General features: G+C 52.9%; 5 protein-coding genes across 5 annotated transcripts; 4 read left to right on the top strand and 1 right to left on the bottom strand.

Annotated features, from left to right (window-relative positions):
• Positions 1-287: 287 nt before the first annotated feature.
• On the top strand, positions 288-3025 carry PV08_09388 (uncharacterized protein; the record flags this gene model as incomplete). The annotated part of the gene is made up of 2 exons (XM_016383707.1): positions 288-2846; positions 2924-3025. The coding sequence occupies 2 exons, from the start codon at positions 288-290 to the stop codon at positions 3023-3025; spliced, it is 2661 nt and encodes an 886-aa protein (XP_016232330.1).
• Positions 3026-3229: 204 nt separating this feature from the next.
• PV08_09387 (ribosomal protein L27) lies at positions 3230-4138 on the bottom strand (the record flags this gene model as incomplete). Its single annotated transcript, XM_016383706.1, has 2 exons — positions 3230-3780; positions 3877-4138. 2 exons carry the CDS (start codon positions 4136-4138, stop codon positions 3230-3232), a joined length of 813 nt encoding a protein of 270 aa, XP_016232329.1.
• A 2732-nt stretch (positions 4139-6870) lies between these two features.
• Positions 6871-9620, top strand: PV08_09386 (uncharacterized protein; the record flags this gene model as incomplete). Its single annotated transcript, XM_016383705.1, has 2 exons — positions 6871-7717; positions 7768-9620. 2 exons carry the CDS (start codon positions 6871-6873, stop codon positions 9618-9620), a joined length of 2700 nt encoding a protein of 899 aa, XP_016232328.1.
• A 474-nt stretch (positions 9621-10094) lies between these two features.
• PV08_09385 (uncharacterized protein) lies at positions 10095-10376 on the top strand (the record flags this gene model as incomplete). The annotated part of the gene is made up of 1 exon (XM_016383704.1): positions 10095-10376. One exon carries the CDS (start codon positions 10095-10097, stop codon positions 10374-10376), a length of 282 nt encoding a protein of 93 aa, XP_016232327.1.
• A 1195-nt stretch (positions 10377-11571) lies between these two features.
• On the top strand, positions 11572-13916 carry PV08_09384 (uncharacterized protein; the record flags this gene model as incomplete). Its single annotated transcript, XM_016383703.1, has 2 exons — positions 11572-11976; positions 12045-13916. 2 exons carry the CDS (start codon positions 11572-11574, stop codon positions 13914-13916), a joined length of 2277 nt encoding a protein of 758 aa, XP_016232326.1.
• Positions 13917-14226: the final 310 nt, after the last annotated feature.

Below are 14226 nucleotides of genomic sequence, written 5' to 3'. Positions count from 1 at the left end.
CCTAGCAAATGACATGATAGCAGCGGTCTCATTGCCCATAAAGTGAGAAGTGGTCGATGTAGGTGCTTGAATTGACGCCCTGCACGCCGTATCTCTGTGGCGCCACAACTGTCACTGTGGCGCAGGGGCACGCAACATCTTTGACCCCATTGTTATTCGTGCATCGAGAAACAAGTTGCGCAGATCTCGCCAAAGCACGATTCTATGGCTGTTCTATTTTCTTGTTCCGCGACCAGCTGCTCTAGCTTGCTGTCCTAGCTGTTTATGATTCCCTGTTTCCTGCTAATATGGATGACATCGCGGGGTTGAAATGGACTTCAACCCCGGCAAACGGCCAACCACGCACGACATCTAATTACAATGCGTTTTCTACGTTCAAACCTACGCCGCCCAACTCTGGACGAGCAACACCTCTCGACGCATCTTCTGCTACCCAACCTAGAGCGAAATCCACCACTCCAGTGAGCGATAGCTTTGCCAACCTAGTGTCATTCGGGCCGGGCGCAAACAAGAACCTATCGCTCGTAGAGCAACAAAAGAGACAGGCAGAGACAAGACTTGAGCAGCAGCAGAAGACAACTCAAAGTATACATGATCAATATGCTGGCGGAGATGATCAGTTTTGGAACAACCTTGGGAGTGGGAGAGGTACCCCTGTCGTGGATGGTCCAAACGTTGCCTCTAGAAACTTGCCAAACAATACACGAAATGACAACAACGATGAAGAAGATGATCTATTTGCCGCCTTCAATAAGCCAGCTCCACGGCAGAATCAGCCCCTTGCAACGAGTTCCAACGACAATGTGAAGAATAATGAGGAAGACGATCCCTTCGAACTATTGAATTCTGCTTCTCGGAGGACCGATACGGCCACAACTGCTACCTCTGCAGACGATGATGATGTCCTTGGTTTGCTTGGAGAGCCTGCCTCGGTTCACCTAAAAGCCGATCGACTGCCTCGCGAGGAAGATAGTCATGCTGAAGATATACATCCTCAAGAAAAGGCCATAGCTGAACTTGTAGACATGGGATTCCCCGCAGACAAAGCACGGCTTGCTCTCGAAACCACAGAAACGGGAACGGATGTACAGGCTGCTGTGGGATATCTGCTGAACCAGGCACATGCTGAAGCAAGGCAAAAATCCCTAGGCCGTGATTCGCACCAGCCTGACCATGACAGGGAAGGCAGACTCAAGAATGGCCAGGCAGATCAAGAATCGTCTCAACGCCGAACAAGACGCGACGATGGGAGCGGGTCTCGGAGTCGGCCACATGGACGACCAGGTGCTTCAGACAAAGATTTCGAGCAGATGGCAGCGGAATTTGGCACCAACTTTCTGAAGACAGCTGGGTCACTCTGGAAACAAAGCACGAAACGTGTCCAGCAGGCTGTTCAGGATTTCAATGCCGACGGCGAATCTTCCAGTCAGCCACGCTGGATGCGAGAAGCAGAGCGACCACACCGGATTGATCATCAACAACATCCACGTTATGTTGGTTCGGGCATGACAGACCCCAGTAGGCGGGTCCCCGACGGTCAGAAACCTTCAGATGTAACAGACGAGGCCCTGATGCTTGAATCTGATCGACCGGCTCCACCACCGCGCCCTACAGTTTCATCCAGGACGGACCGTTGGCTCGATCCCAGTGCAGACTCTTCTAGAGACCACTCTCCAGCCATTCCACATCGTTTAAGAGAATCACTCCCCCAGAAGCAGCCTGCCTTCTTACGCCAGCAGACTCCGTCACCTGCGGCAACGTCAAGGGCCGCATTGAACAGAGCAACCGCAGACGAACAAGCCGCCCAAGCTTATGTCAGTTCTGCGCGAAGACGCAGAGCTCCAGCGAGCGAGCAACCAGTAGATCCTGCTTCTGAACCCGATCTTCTCGATGGGAACTTCAAAGCTACTTCCGAGCCGCAACCAGCCCCAAGAACTGCAGCAAGGGCTTCGCCTCCCGCACGCTCTCAGCCACAGCCTCACCGACAGACGGGTATGGCAGTTCGGCCACCTCCACCAAGTCGCACCATACCGGCGGTCTCAGCTATTAGCCTCCAGGCGAGCCACTCCCACCGCGAAAAGGGTAACGAACACTTCAAGCGTGGAGACTATTCGTCTGCGCACACTTCCTACACCACATCTATATCCCATCTCCCTGACTCTCACCCACTCCTTATTGTGCTTCTAACCAACCGCGCTCTAACCGCGCTCAAGATAGGCGAGCCCAAAACCGCTATTTCTGATGCCGATCGTGCCATGACTGTGATAGGAAACTCCAAGGGGGAGAACGAGACCATCAACATGGCCACAGGAAACGGCCAAGATAACAAGCCCATGCGCGATTATTACGGCAAGGCGCTTATGCGCAAGGCTGAAGCGCTGGAACAAATGGAGAAATGGAGCGACGCGGCTCTCGTATGGCGCGAAGCTGTCGAAGGCGGCCACGGTGGTGCAACGAGTATACAAGGTCGCATGCGTGCGGAGAAGGCGGCCCGCCCTCAGCCTCCGAAAGCACCGCCGAAGCCTAAAGCCATGTCCAGACCCAGTCCGATGCCCGCAAAGGCCGCGTCTGCACCTCCCGCAGCAGCGGTGAATCGGCTACGCGCAGCAAATCTAGCAGCTGAAAAGGCCGACGATGAGAAATTCCGCCTGTCGGACTCTGTCGACGCACGCATTCAAGCGTGGAAAGGGGGGAAGGCGGACAATTTACGTGCGTTGTTGGGTAGTCTGGACAATGTGCTCTGGGAGGGTTCAGGATGGAAGAAGATCAGCATGGCTGATCTGGTGTTGCCTGGGAAAGTCAAAATTCAATACATGAAAGGCATTGCGAAGGTGCATCCTGACAAGGTAAGTCTCCTTCAGCATGCTGTCAAGACTCAAAACCTATCGAAATCACCTCGGGCTAATTCTGATTGTCCTACCAGATCCCCACGGATGCAACAACAGAGCAGCGAATGATCGCGGGTGCGGTATTTAGTGCCTTGAACGAGGCTTGGGACAAGTTCAAGACGGAAAATGGTCTTTAGTCCACGTGGATGGATATATAATTGCACAGTCCTCGAAGTTCATGTATAGACTAGCGCATGAGAAGAAGGTTAATCAAATACTGTTGAAAACGCTGGCTCCGCGGCATCACGCGACGTGTGACGGTGGTGATGACTGGCTTCTTGTAGGTATTTATACATTGTTTATATTTAGAAAGCGAGCAAGAGATTTGCCTGGTTGGTCGATTATCTCTTCTTTCCACCGATCTTGGCGCCTTTGTTTGACTTCTTGCCCTTGGACTTCTTGGTGCCTTTGGCCGCCTTGGATTCCATGGTAGCCTTGATCCGAGCGGCTCGCTTTCTCCAAGCCATCCACCTGTCCGATCGATCGTATCTCGGGACACTGATGCCCTTCCTCTCTGCGGCCCGGCCAATCGAGACATTTGCTTCTCTGTAGGTTCCTTCGCGCATGATGGTCGGTGGGGGCGGCGTAGGCGTGGCTCCGCCGTTCTTAAACGCTACGTGGCTGTTCGCGCTCAGGTGAGCTTCCATAAAGTCCTTGTCGGAGTCGGGGTGTCTGATGGGCGTGGCGTACATGCCCAGCCGTCTTCGCGTGGGAGCATTGCGAGGCAATGGAAGTTGTGAGCCTGGGCCTTCCTTCTCGAGCGCGACGCCAATGTATCGTCTCTTGGGGTGCTTGAGAGGGTCGCGGTAGTATCGAACGTAGCCGTACTCGAGTGCGTAGATGGTGTGGTCCTTGCCGACGCCGACATTCTCGCCTGGATGCCACTTCGTACCTGCGTAACGGGAAGGTCCATGTCAGTATCATCGGTATTCTAGTGCTGGGATCGTTCGGCGGAGTCTTCTGATCGGCGGTGCGGTCAAAATCTCACCTCTTTGTTTGAATATGATGTTCCCTGGAGCTACGTACTCCGACGCAGACTTTTTAGCACCCAGACGCCGTCCTGCAGAGTCGGTTGGGCCATTGGCACGACCTTGGGCTGCGTGTGAAGCATGTCGGACGAAATTTGTACACTTCCGGGGCGCGAGGATTTGGTGTCTGGAACACAAACTCAGGGAGTTCAGCGACGATGTAAGAGCTGTGAGGGATGTATCCGCAGGCACTACACATCTGGATAATCGAGGCTGCAGCATGGCGATGGTCGTAGGTGCTGGCTGGTCGTCGTCGTGCAGTCCTGCCTGAACAAGCTTGATTTCTTTGCGACGCAGTCGGAAATCGAGTGGTGATCGTCGAAAATCCACGCTAACCGTTTTCGGCGACGGGGGTTTTATCAGGGCAAGAGACCAACTGTCCGCTTTCTTGTTACTTGCAACAAAAAGATACTAGATATAATATCTTCATTGCACGGTAAATAATCGCTATCTCGTTTGTTTCGATAACACAGTTGCAATTGGTTTCGAAAAGATGAAGATCATTCTCAGTCCTCTGTTCCTTCTCATCGGTCTGGCCACCGCTCAATTTCAATTCTTCGAGCAATTCTTTCAGGGAGGACAGCAACCTCAAGGACACCAAGAGAAACAAAACGTTGCAAGCGACTCGAGCTGGTATCGACAGAATTGGGAGGGTGGTGAGTAGAAATTCCTTATCTTACTGGGTGGCAGAAACACCTCTTCGCTTCTCTGTGTAAAGAGAACATCGGCTGATCATTGCCACCTTCAGCAACGTGCTCGAATTATCTATGTCCGGACACCCTGGCATGTGTACATTTCCCACACCACTGTCCGTGCCCATTTCCAGACGTGGAGGAAAAGGTCGAATTGAGTGACGGCATCGCTGTTTGCGCCAGCAAGGGAGGGTTCAAACCTGGCGAAGCTGTGCGAAAGATAGAATTGGCAAGAAAAGGCCTCCTTTGATGGACGCAACTTACTCAGCAATGTTCTCAGCTTCCACATCTTTCGCATCTTATCATCTCGATGTCTGCTCTGTTTGCAAGGTCACGATGGTGGGCGACTGCTGCGCCGTCCCACTTGGTCATAGAATTTGACTGAGGCCTCACATACACCCCACGAAATGTGGTGCCTTTGAAACCAATGATACAATTACTCAATCACAACCTCATACCAAACTTCCCAAGTCTTCATCTTCTGGACACTTGTCGAGGTGTCAACGAGCAGAAGGGTGAATTCGAGGTGCAGGACTACGATCAACTATCCCCTCTCAGCTCGCTGTGGTGGCTTCGAATGAAAAGCGGAAACGGTGAGCCTGCAATTGCAAGTCGCAAGTACATGGCCATGCTCCGATTCCTCTTGTTGTCCCTGTGTATACGACTTGTTGTGTGGACGGGCTGTTCATGCGGTCGGAGGACCCTGATCATTATCTATCCATACGCAGACAAGGTGTGCTGCTTCTGCCTTGGTATCCCTGGGCTTCGGACTTTTGTTGTCGGAAGGATGCCCCCCTGGCATACCTGATGGTACAGAGCAGTGTAACTCTGCAGAGACTCAGGGTGCCTTGAACCCAGGGGTTTGCCTGGCCATTCTCACCAGAAAACGGTAATGCAGAATGAGAGGCATCTCTCTGGCCAGAGAGTCACAAATGGGCCCGATGAATACGTTAGCAGGATATTGCTGCATTTATGCGGATCAACCCTGGAGAAGAACCTTCCCTTTGAACGCCTACCATGTCCAACGACCATTCGACTACCGATCACTGGCCATATCGACTTGGAGGGCGGAATGAATGGAGCTGGGTGCAAGTGATCTAATTCAGTGTCCTCAGTCGAGGCTAGATCATCTATACCCGAACGGGTGCCTCTTGCATCTGCCATATGTCACAACAGGCAGATCGGCTGGTTCCTTTCCTGAGCGATGCCTGATTTGTTTATTGACAGACCAAATTTCTTTTGCTGGACCTGCTGTCCATCACCTCATCGCGCCACGAAAGTGTCACTGACGGGAGAGCCGCAATCAAGGGCTTCCTACCCTGATTAAGGAACTATCATAACATTTTTGGATCAACGCATCGGTATTAATAACGACTCGAACACAAATGGGATAACCTAATCACGTTCGGTGTCAAATTCAGACTATGCACCCTGTCTACCGGAGAGTTCTAGAAAACGTTGCATACGTGTTAATCCACTGCTCCACATGAAAGTACTGTTCATACCGAGTGAGAGTGCACGAAACGGCTCGTCAAATCTTTAGTTTGAGAAGGGCATCACCAGCGTGCCTTCACTTTTGCGAAGCTACCAAGGCACATTGCATGGACCGCCGAACCATCATATTCGTCCTGCTGAGTACCCATATCAATACTCCGCCGCGACTCATTCACGCTATTTTCCGATATAGCTTGTTGCTGTCTAGACTAGCGAGTCAGGCAACCGGAGACCAATTGCTGCAGTCATGGTAGTGAATCGTGGTTATATCAAGAGCCTTGGTCTGGTCCCATCGGCGCCCGTTTGCCAACTCAGCCGCATCTCAATCCCCACGTGGGCCAATCAGCCAAGGCATGGCCATCGACAGCTTGCGCAACGATACCACCACATCTCCATTCTTGCTGTGCTGGGGCCCCAGAGGCTTCTGCAGGGGAGGTAGACTCGTCAATTTCGCCATGGTTGCGCCCTGGCGAATACCCCATCCCCCTGCCTGCACTGCCCCCCACCTAAGTCAAAGTGAGGTTGCTCCGCCGAGTACTAGGAGTCTAGGACCTCGTGCCCCCTCCTCATTGTTGTCTGCACTCAAAGAGAGGCAAACCGTTGTCATCACTCTCTGTCCGGGGTAGGAGGCGAAAAGCTGAGCCGCACCAGCCCTGGACCAATTCTCATATTCGAGGCAGTTTCAACCCTTCCAGCTCTCAATATCCTGCATTGAATCACCTATCTGATTTCTATGCCGGGACGTATGGCCTGGGAAGCTTTGCTGCCATGGATCCTTTCTCGATAACATCAGGGGCATTACAGATTGCCGGCGCATGCGCACAGGTCACGATAACGATAATCAAATGGGTGGGAGATGTTAGGACAGTGGATGCTCGAATCTCGAGCTTCTGCGACGAGGTGGCTGCCCTCCAAACCACATACGAAGGCCTTGAACGAAGCTTGTCGTCGCCTCTGGTGGCAGAGGCTGCTCGCGTGGCTAGCAAAACTTCAGATGGCTCTCACCTCTGGCGACAGATCAAAGAAACCCTTGACGATTCCAGGCGTACGATACAGCGTGTCAACGATATCCTTGACAACATCGTTCGGACATCCGGCTTTGGAAGGAAATTCAGAGCACACCTGCAAGAATCGCTGTCTTCTGGCGAACTCTCGCGACTTCGCCAACGTATCCAGGTTTTCAATACTACTCTTTCGCTGCCTATACAAATGGTTTGCGTCATGCTGCAGCTTGAGCAAAGAGATCTTACGAGTGATCATCAAGCCTCACTAGATGCAAAGCTGACGGGTTTAGAGAATTCTGTGAAGGAACTTGTCCGAAGTCTTGAGTCTCGCTCGCACTCCCAATCTCTCTCCAGCGCCACCATTGTCGCCACAGACCCAGAAGTGCTGAGGCCAGAGGACGATATAGATACATACATCACTTTTGCAAAGAAGTTCCTGGCGACTGCCTCTGCTGCTGCCAGTACAAGATCTTCTCTCAGCACAGTTTCCCCAGGAATGGAACCAGATGTTCTTCTTAATCGAAGAAAGCTATACACACCCGAACTTCCACAGCCTTTGACCGAAAGAGAAAGGCTAACACAGTGGATTCCCGAGCCGAGTATCGCGATTGGTAAAGCCGTAGTCAACACTCCAACAAGATGCAAAGTGTTTCTATATCAGGTCACGCTGTCGATGCTGAAGATGATACAGAGATCCACTTTATGAGAACGAAGCGGCATCTCAACCTTGGACAAGAGCGAGTGGAAAAAGGAAACAACGCCGAGGCTGAGACGCACTTGCGAAAAGCCATTGCCCTGATGGAAAAACACGACTTTGACGGGAGGATATCGTTGCATCCTGCAGACGTTGTTCTGATGCTGGCCGATGCCTGCGTTAAACAGGAAAAGCTTGAGGAGGCTATCAATCTGCTGAAACCCGTAGCTGCCATGAGAGAGGATATATTTCCGGTTGCTCGGGAGGTGATAGAGACTATGACCAAACCACAGTTGCCCCCTTATCAACAGGTCGACAAGCTACAGGCGCTGGCGGCAAACCATATGCTGGGCCAAGTCTTCAAGCTGAAGTCAGACTACGAATCAGCTGAAGATCACGCACTAAAAGCATTTATGGAACGAAGAAAAGAGCTCGGCCCACAAGATGCAAAGACTTTGGAGTCGGTACAATTGGTCATTGACATTTACCGAGCCCAGGGCGATAAGGAGGAAGCCGAAGGATATGAGGTGTTTCTTCTACCTACGGAGACGTCACCGAAAAGTGTGTCTCGCGAGCCGTCAACCTCCTCTTTAGAGGAACCTCTATTGAACCAAAGGATGATGGCATTTGAGAGCAAAGCCGCCCCCGTGCAACCTCAGCCCATCCACCGTAATAGTCTATCCAGTCTTGCGCAGCGCCTTCGACACTTCGGGCGGTCACCTCAGGCTTCGTACACTCAGTTTTCCACAGCCGGAGACCTGCAAAGGCTATCGATATCGAGGTCTACAACACTCAACAACAATCCGCAGGATATCGATACTGAGCAGCCTCGTAATGACTGCTTGAGGAGTTTCGGTTCCCCTTCGGACGCGTCGACTCACGACCGAAGCATGTCGATCTACGACGATGACTCCGTCAACACTCCTTCAACAGGCATCATCGAGCGATCGAGCCGGACGATCGAGTCAACATTCCTGGCCATTTCGCAGTTGTGTGCCGAAAAGAACCTCGATCGCGCTACCAAAGTTGCTCTTCAATTTCTAGACACTTACCACTCCAACGTCATGGTGATCCGGAAAATGGAACTGGAGAAGAACATTCGCCGGGGTAGCGGGCAGGGCCTGGCCCGGACTGGTCGCGGCTACGCACCCTTGCATTTCTTCTGCGAACTAAAGAAGGAGCATGCAGAAGAGGTCCACTTGCTGATTCAACACGGAGTCAATGTCAACGCCGTCGCTTATCAAGCTGGCTACACCGAGTCCAACCCCAAGAACGCCTTTACTGCGCTCCAGGCGGCCACCGACCGGGGCTACTCGACCATCACCTCTCTGTTAATTTCTTGTAAAGGTATCAAGACGGAAGTACGCAACGCGGAAGGCTTCACACCACTCATGGTCGCATGCAGACGTGGCCATTATGCTATTGTCAAACAGCTGCTCGCATTTCCCCTTCCGACGGAGTTCCCGCATTGGCATGGGAATACTCTGCTTCACGATGCAGCTCGGCGGTGCGACCCAAAGTTGGTGGAAATGCTGATCGATTTTCATCCCGATCTCAATGCCCGGGATACATTCGGCAAGACGGCACTGATGCACGCGCTTACGCTGGACGATGTCATTGACGAAGTGGAACGGAAAGGGAGAGACAGCCGGAGGTGCAAGACGGTGAAGATACTGCTCGAGGCAGGAGCAGATTCAACGCTCAGAGATAATCGGACCAATTTGGGCATCAGAGACATCGCCTTCAAGTCAAAGGATCCAGACCTGTTAACACTCCTCGATCGTAGTCCTCGGGTGGGCGTAAGTGAGTTGTTGGCTTGATTCTCGTTTTCTCCTTTGGGTGTTTCTGCTTGTTTCATTATAACGAGGAAAAGAGTCCATGTAAGGGTATAACGATTTATGATCTTCTGATAATGTGAGAGAACGCCAGGAGCTGCTCGCAATAAGGTAGTTAGCCAACAGCCGTCGGTAATTGGGTGTCTCGTATGCGATAGTGAGGAAAGGTACTCTATGTGCGACTTGCACAGCCACAGATGATCAGCCACAAGTCTTCTCCTGCGCCACATCTACGTCACCCGACCAGAGGTCGTTTCTACCCAGTTTCATCTCGCGCTTCCTCCCAGGCATAAAAATAAAGATCGTTGAGATCGTGCCGTTCATCCATCCCACTTCTTCCTGCATTGGACATCGCGTCTACTCTTACACCTCAACCGACTATTGAGAAACACTCAGCGCCACAGTTCGATCGGTTATCTTACTATCAACTGAGCAAACAACAGACCTCGAACCATTACAATGTCGGACGCAGCTCCCGCCCTCCTGATCATCCTCATCACCATTCTTCTCCCGCCAGTCGGTGTCGCTATGGTGGCTGGATGCGGATTTGATCTCTTTGTCAACATCTGTCTTACCCTTCTCGGTTATATCCCTGGCCACATCCACGCATTCTACGTTGAATACGTCTACTTCGACCGTCGGGACCGCGCGAGACATGGACAGCTCACTGGTCGTCCAGCGCCAGGCGTCTATTCTGACCGCGTCCAGAGCGGTGGCACCCAAGGCTACGGGACTATTTAGGGGAGAGTCCAAGGTGGGAAGAAGGCAGCAGGAAGTGAAGCAATAATCGAGGAGTCCGCACGAACAAACACAAACACATGAGGTCGCTCTGAGGCTGGTATGGATCTGGTCAAGGCTTTGGAGGTTGGGATGCAGCGAGCTAGTGATGCTATGGGGGTTCGACAACGCCAGATTTGAACGGAAATGACATGACTACAAGGAGAACGGACGTCGAAACAGCCCCGAACAGAAAGTTCGTAGTGGCATGCAAATATTAGAATAGGATATGGGCTCAACAATCTGTATCGATTGATGATCTCCAAAGGAAACAAACCAAAAAACCCTTCCTGTATGAGTGTGGCCCTTTATACTGAGCCTGGAAGTGCTGGGTGGCTGGTGATACGCCGATATTTGGGCAAGGATTGATTTTGTCGGTGCAACTGCTATTGTATCTACTCCGGAGTATAGTAGTAATGATCAAGCGAATGTCGAAATGAGTTAGAACAACAGAGGAAGATGAGACAGTCGGCAAATACATGGAATTCCGTGTTACTCATGAGGAAATGAGACAAAGGCGCAATCCCTTTATCCCAACCGGTGCAATGTTTTGTCTCAGGCTGAATGAACGTACTAATACATACCCATCCGGTAAAGAGATGGACACGGATCGCCGGGTCATCTGGGGCTTGATGATGGCTCGCCATGAAGTCATCCTTCGACCTGCTGCCCCAGTTGGTATCGAACACTTCCGAACGGATTGTCGAGGTGGATGAATATTGGAGTACAAAAGAGTTTCTGCACTGCATTCGTACGACATAGACAGGCCCGGCACTGGTGTTTCAGGGCCACAGCAACGATGGGCCATACTCTAACTTTTCTTGCCCGGACCTGGGTCCATCAACTCCTCCATCAAGGCCAATCTCGCTGTCAAGAAGTCGCGCCTAACTTAGTGTTGGCCCGCTCGCCGAAGAACAATTCGTGCTCAGCTGTCGCTGTACAACTGTCAACCACCATGTCTCAAATTGATGGTACAGAAGGATCCAGTGAGCGAGCAGCCGTCAAGGAGTCTGATGAAGTATCCCTTCTTCTTTATCGGCAGTTATCGATCTTGAAACGATATCGACGACAATCAGCTTCAATTCTTGAGCCATGCTCAAAAGTTGCATCTCCTGATTGAGATTTCTTCTCCGGTCTAGCGCTCGACGGCGACCTGCCCATGTCGCACCCGGACATTGTCGAACTCTCCAGTCCTTATAGCTCAAACCCATATCTTTTTGGTTCTGGTTTTGGTTCTGAGAGCGGTCATCAGTCGCCAACTAGGTCATTCCGCTTGGGCCGAAAAGGTTCATCTGTCACATACGATCCTATTCTCACCCCCCAAGATGAATATGACCGCCGGCGATTGAGGCCGGGTGTAAACAGCCTCCCACCGGCATCTACCAATCTTGGACCGGGCAGGGTTGGCAAGTTTGGAGTGGATTTGATCCTGGAGGTCATCCTCTGCACACTTGCCGTGGGTGCTTCGGTTCCATTCATTTGGCTTGCAGTGGTGGTCTCAAGGTACGACCATGACCCAGTCACGGAGCACAAGACGAATTACATCCGACAGGCCACGAGCACGGTACGCATCTCATCACAAACTTGGACGAGTACGGGTTCGATCGACTGACTGATGGGTTTTTTTGTTAGATTTCTACTCTGTTCACAATTCTCTTCGCCGCCGTCCTAGGCTCGACACTCAAACGCTTCGCAACATGGCGACTGGAAAGAGGGATTCGGCTTGGTCTGCTCGAGCAAATAATGCAAAGCAGAACTGTGTTCTCGGCTCTTACGGCCCAACTGTCCCTGCGCAATATCAATGCCATGTCCCTTGTGCTGCTGGTGTGCTGGACATGCTCCCCCTTGGGCTCCCAGGCTTCACTGCGCCTATTCTCGACTGGCATCGAGCTGAGCACGAGTAGCGGTCTAGTCAGCTATCCAGACACCATAACTAACCAGGTCTTCGACGGCGTATCCGGCGTTGATTCGCTCATGACAGCGCTTAAACCCACGTACATCAGCTCCATGTTGGCATCGAATGCCACAAAGTCAGGCACAATGGATCTCTGGGGCAACGTGAAAATCCCCTGGCTCGACGAAACGCTCCCGCAAGATCAAGACGGCTGGACCGATCTTTCCAACACCGACATACCAGAGGGTATGTACTCTTCTCTCGTCGGCCTGCCCGTCTCATCTTTAGCAAACCGCAACTCGTCATTCAGCATCGAGACGACTTACATGACCCTGGACTGCAAACTGTCCCAGCCCGCCGAACTAGTCGACATCAACTACAACGTGACCGCCGGCAACGGCACGTTCCTCGGGGCCAACGCGACGCGCCTCGAGACGGCCAATGTCATCTACCCTTTCTGGCGCGTGGCGATGAACCAATTCGTCAACAACAACCTCTACTTCTACGGCTACCCTGAGCTGCTGGTCAACGTGACGGACAACGACCTTCCGCAGGCGACGTTCCTCTTCCAGACGCGCGGGCCGTGGGTATCGCGGTGCAAGATCAACCAGGAGTACGTCGAGAGCAACGTATCCTGCCGGACGACGGTGGCCGCGAGGTCGTCATCAGGGCTCGTTGACGTTGGTGGCGAGGGCGGCAACACGCTTCTCCCCAGCTGCGCGGTGCTCGCCCAACGTAAGTCAACCCGTCGACACTCTCCCTCCACAGTCACGACATTCAGCTTCCCGACGACGTTCGACTCGATGGCGTCGTACTGGATCATGGCGACCGACCCGCTGCTCAGCTCGGCCTACTCGAGCCTGAGCGAGTACTACCTGCAAAACACGTCGGCGAGCTTCATCCTCAGCGGCAACGGGCGCACCTACGCCGACTACAGCGACGTCAGCGACGGTGACTTCTCGCACCGCCTCGCCCAGCTCATGAACACGTGGGTGCTCGGCGGCCAGGTGTCGGCCGACACCATGGCCTTCTACGGGCTCGACCGCCGCACCGCCACCGTCGTCTACACCGACGCCGCCGAGGTGTACGTGGTCTCGCGCCCGTGGCTGGCCGCCTACTGCGCCAGCACCGCCGTCATGCTCGTCGCCGCCCTCGTCGGCATCTACTGCGCCTTCGACACCACCGTCCCCGACGTGCTGGGCTACTGCTCCACCCTCACCCGCGACAGCAGGCACTTTGCCTTTGCGCGCGGCGGCTCCACCCTCGACGGCGCGGCGCGCACGAGGCTGCTCGGTGACTTGCGGCTGAAGATGGGCGAGGTTGTCGTGCCGTCGCCGCCGCCCGATGACGACAACTACAACCACGACAACAGCGGCGGCAGCAGTCCGCACCCACACGACGACATATTACAAGCCGGGGAAAGCAGCCAACACCACCATCAGCATCGCCGCCGTCACCGGCACCGGCAGCACCAGCAGCAGCTGCAGCCTTTTCGGAACGATTTCGTCAACGACTTTTCATATAATCCGAGATCGGAAAGGGCCGCGTCTCTTGCAATCGCTCCGCCTGAGTACGTGAAGACACCCAAGAGGGGAATGCTGTATTCTTGAACGTACAGACCCGTACGTGTGATCTTCTGAGGAAGCATACATGACACTTTCACACAACAAGGCTGCACCCATACACCTAGGTACCTACCTACCTTACCTGGGTAACCAGTCGCATGATTTACTTCGTGACAATCTACAAGAGACGAAAGCTACGAAATCGACTTGGTGGTACCTCGTACAAAATATATCGATATGCGTCCGCGCCGAGACACGAGTCCTCTTTCAAGGCTACCTAGGAAGACGTACCCGGTTACAGCTACGCATGTGAACGTCTGTCTGGTGTCGTCTACAATACATACATGGGTCTATC

Source organism: Exophiala spinifera (assembly GCF_000836115.1).
Source record: "Exophiala spinifera strain CBS 89968 unplaced genomic scaffold supercont1.7, whole genome shotgun sequence".
Classification (NCBI taxonomy): Eukaryota; Fungi; Ascomycota; class Eurotiomycetes; order Chaetothyriales; family Herpotrichiellaceae; genus Exophiala; species Exophiala spinifera.
Note: the sequence above shows the minus strand (reverse complement) of the source record. Positions and strands in the feature narration are given on the sequence as shown.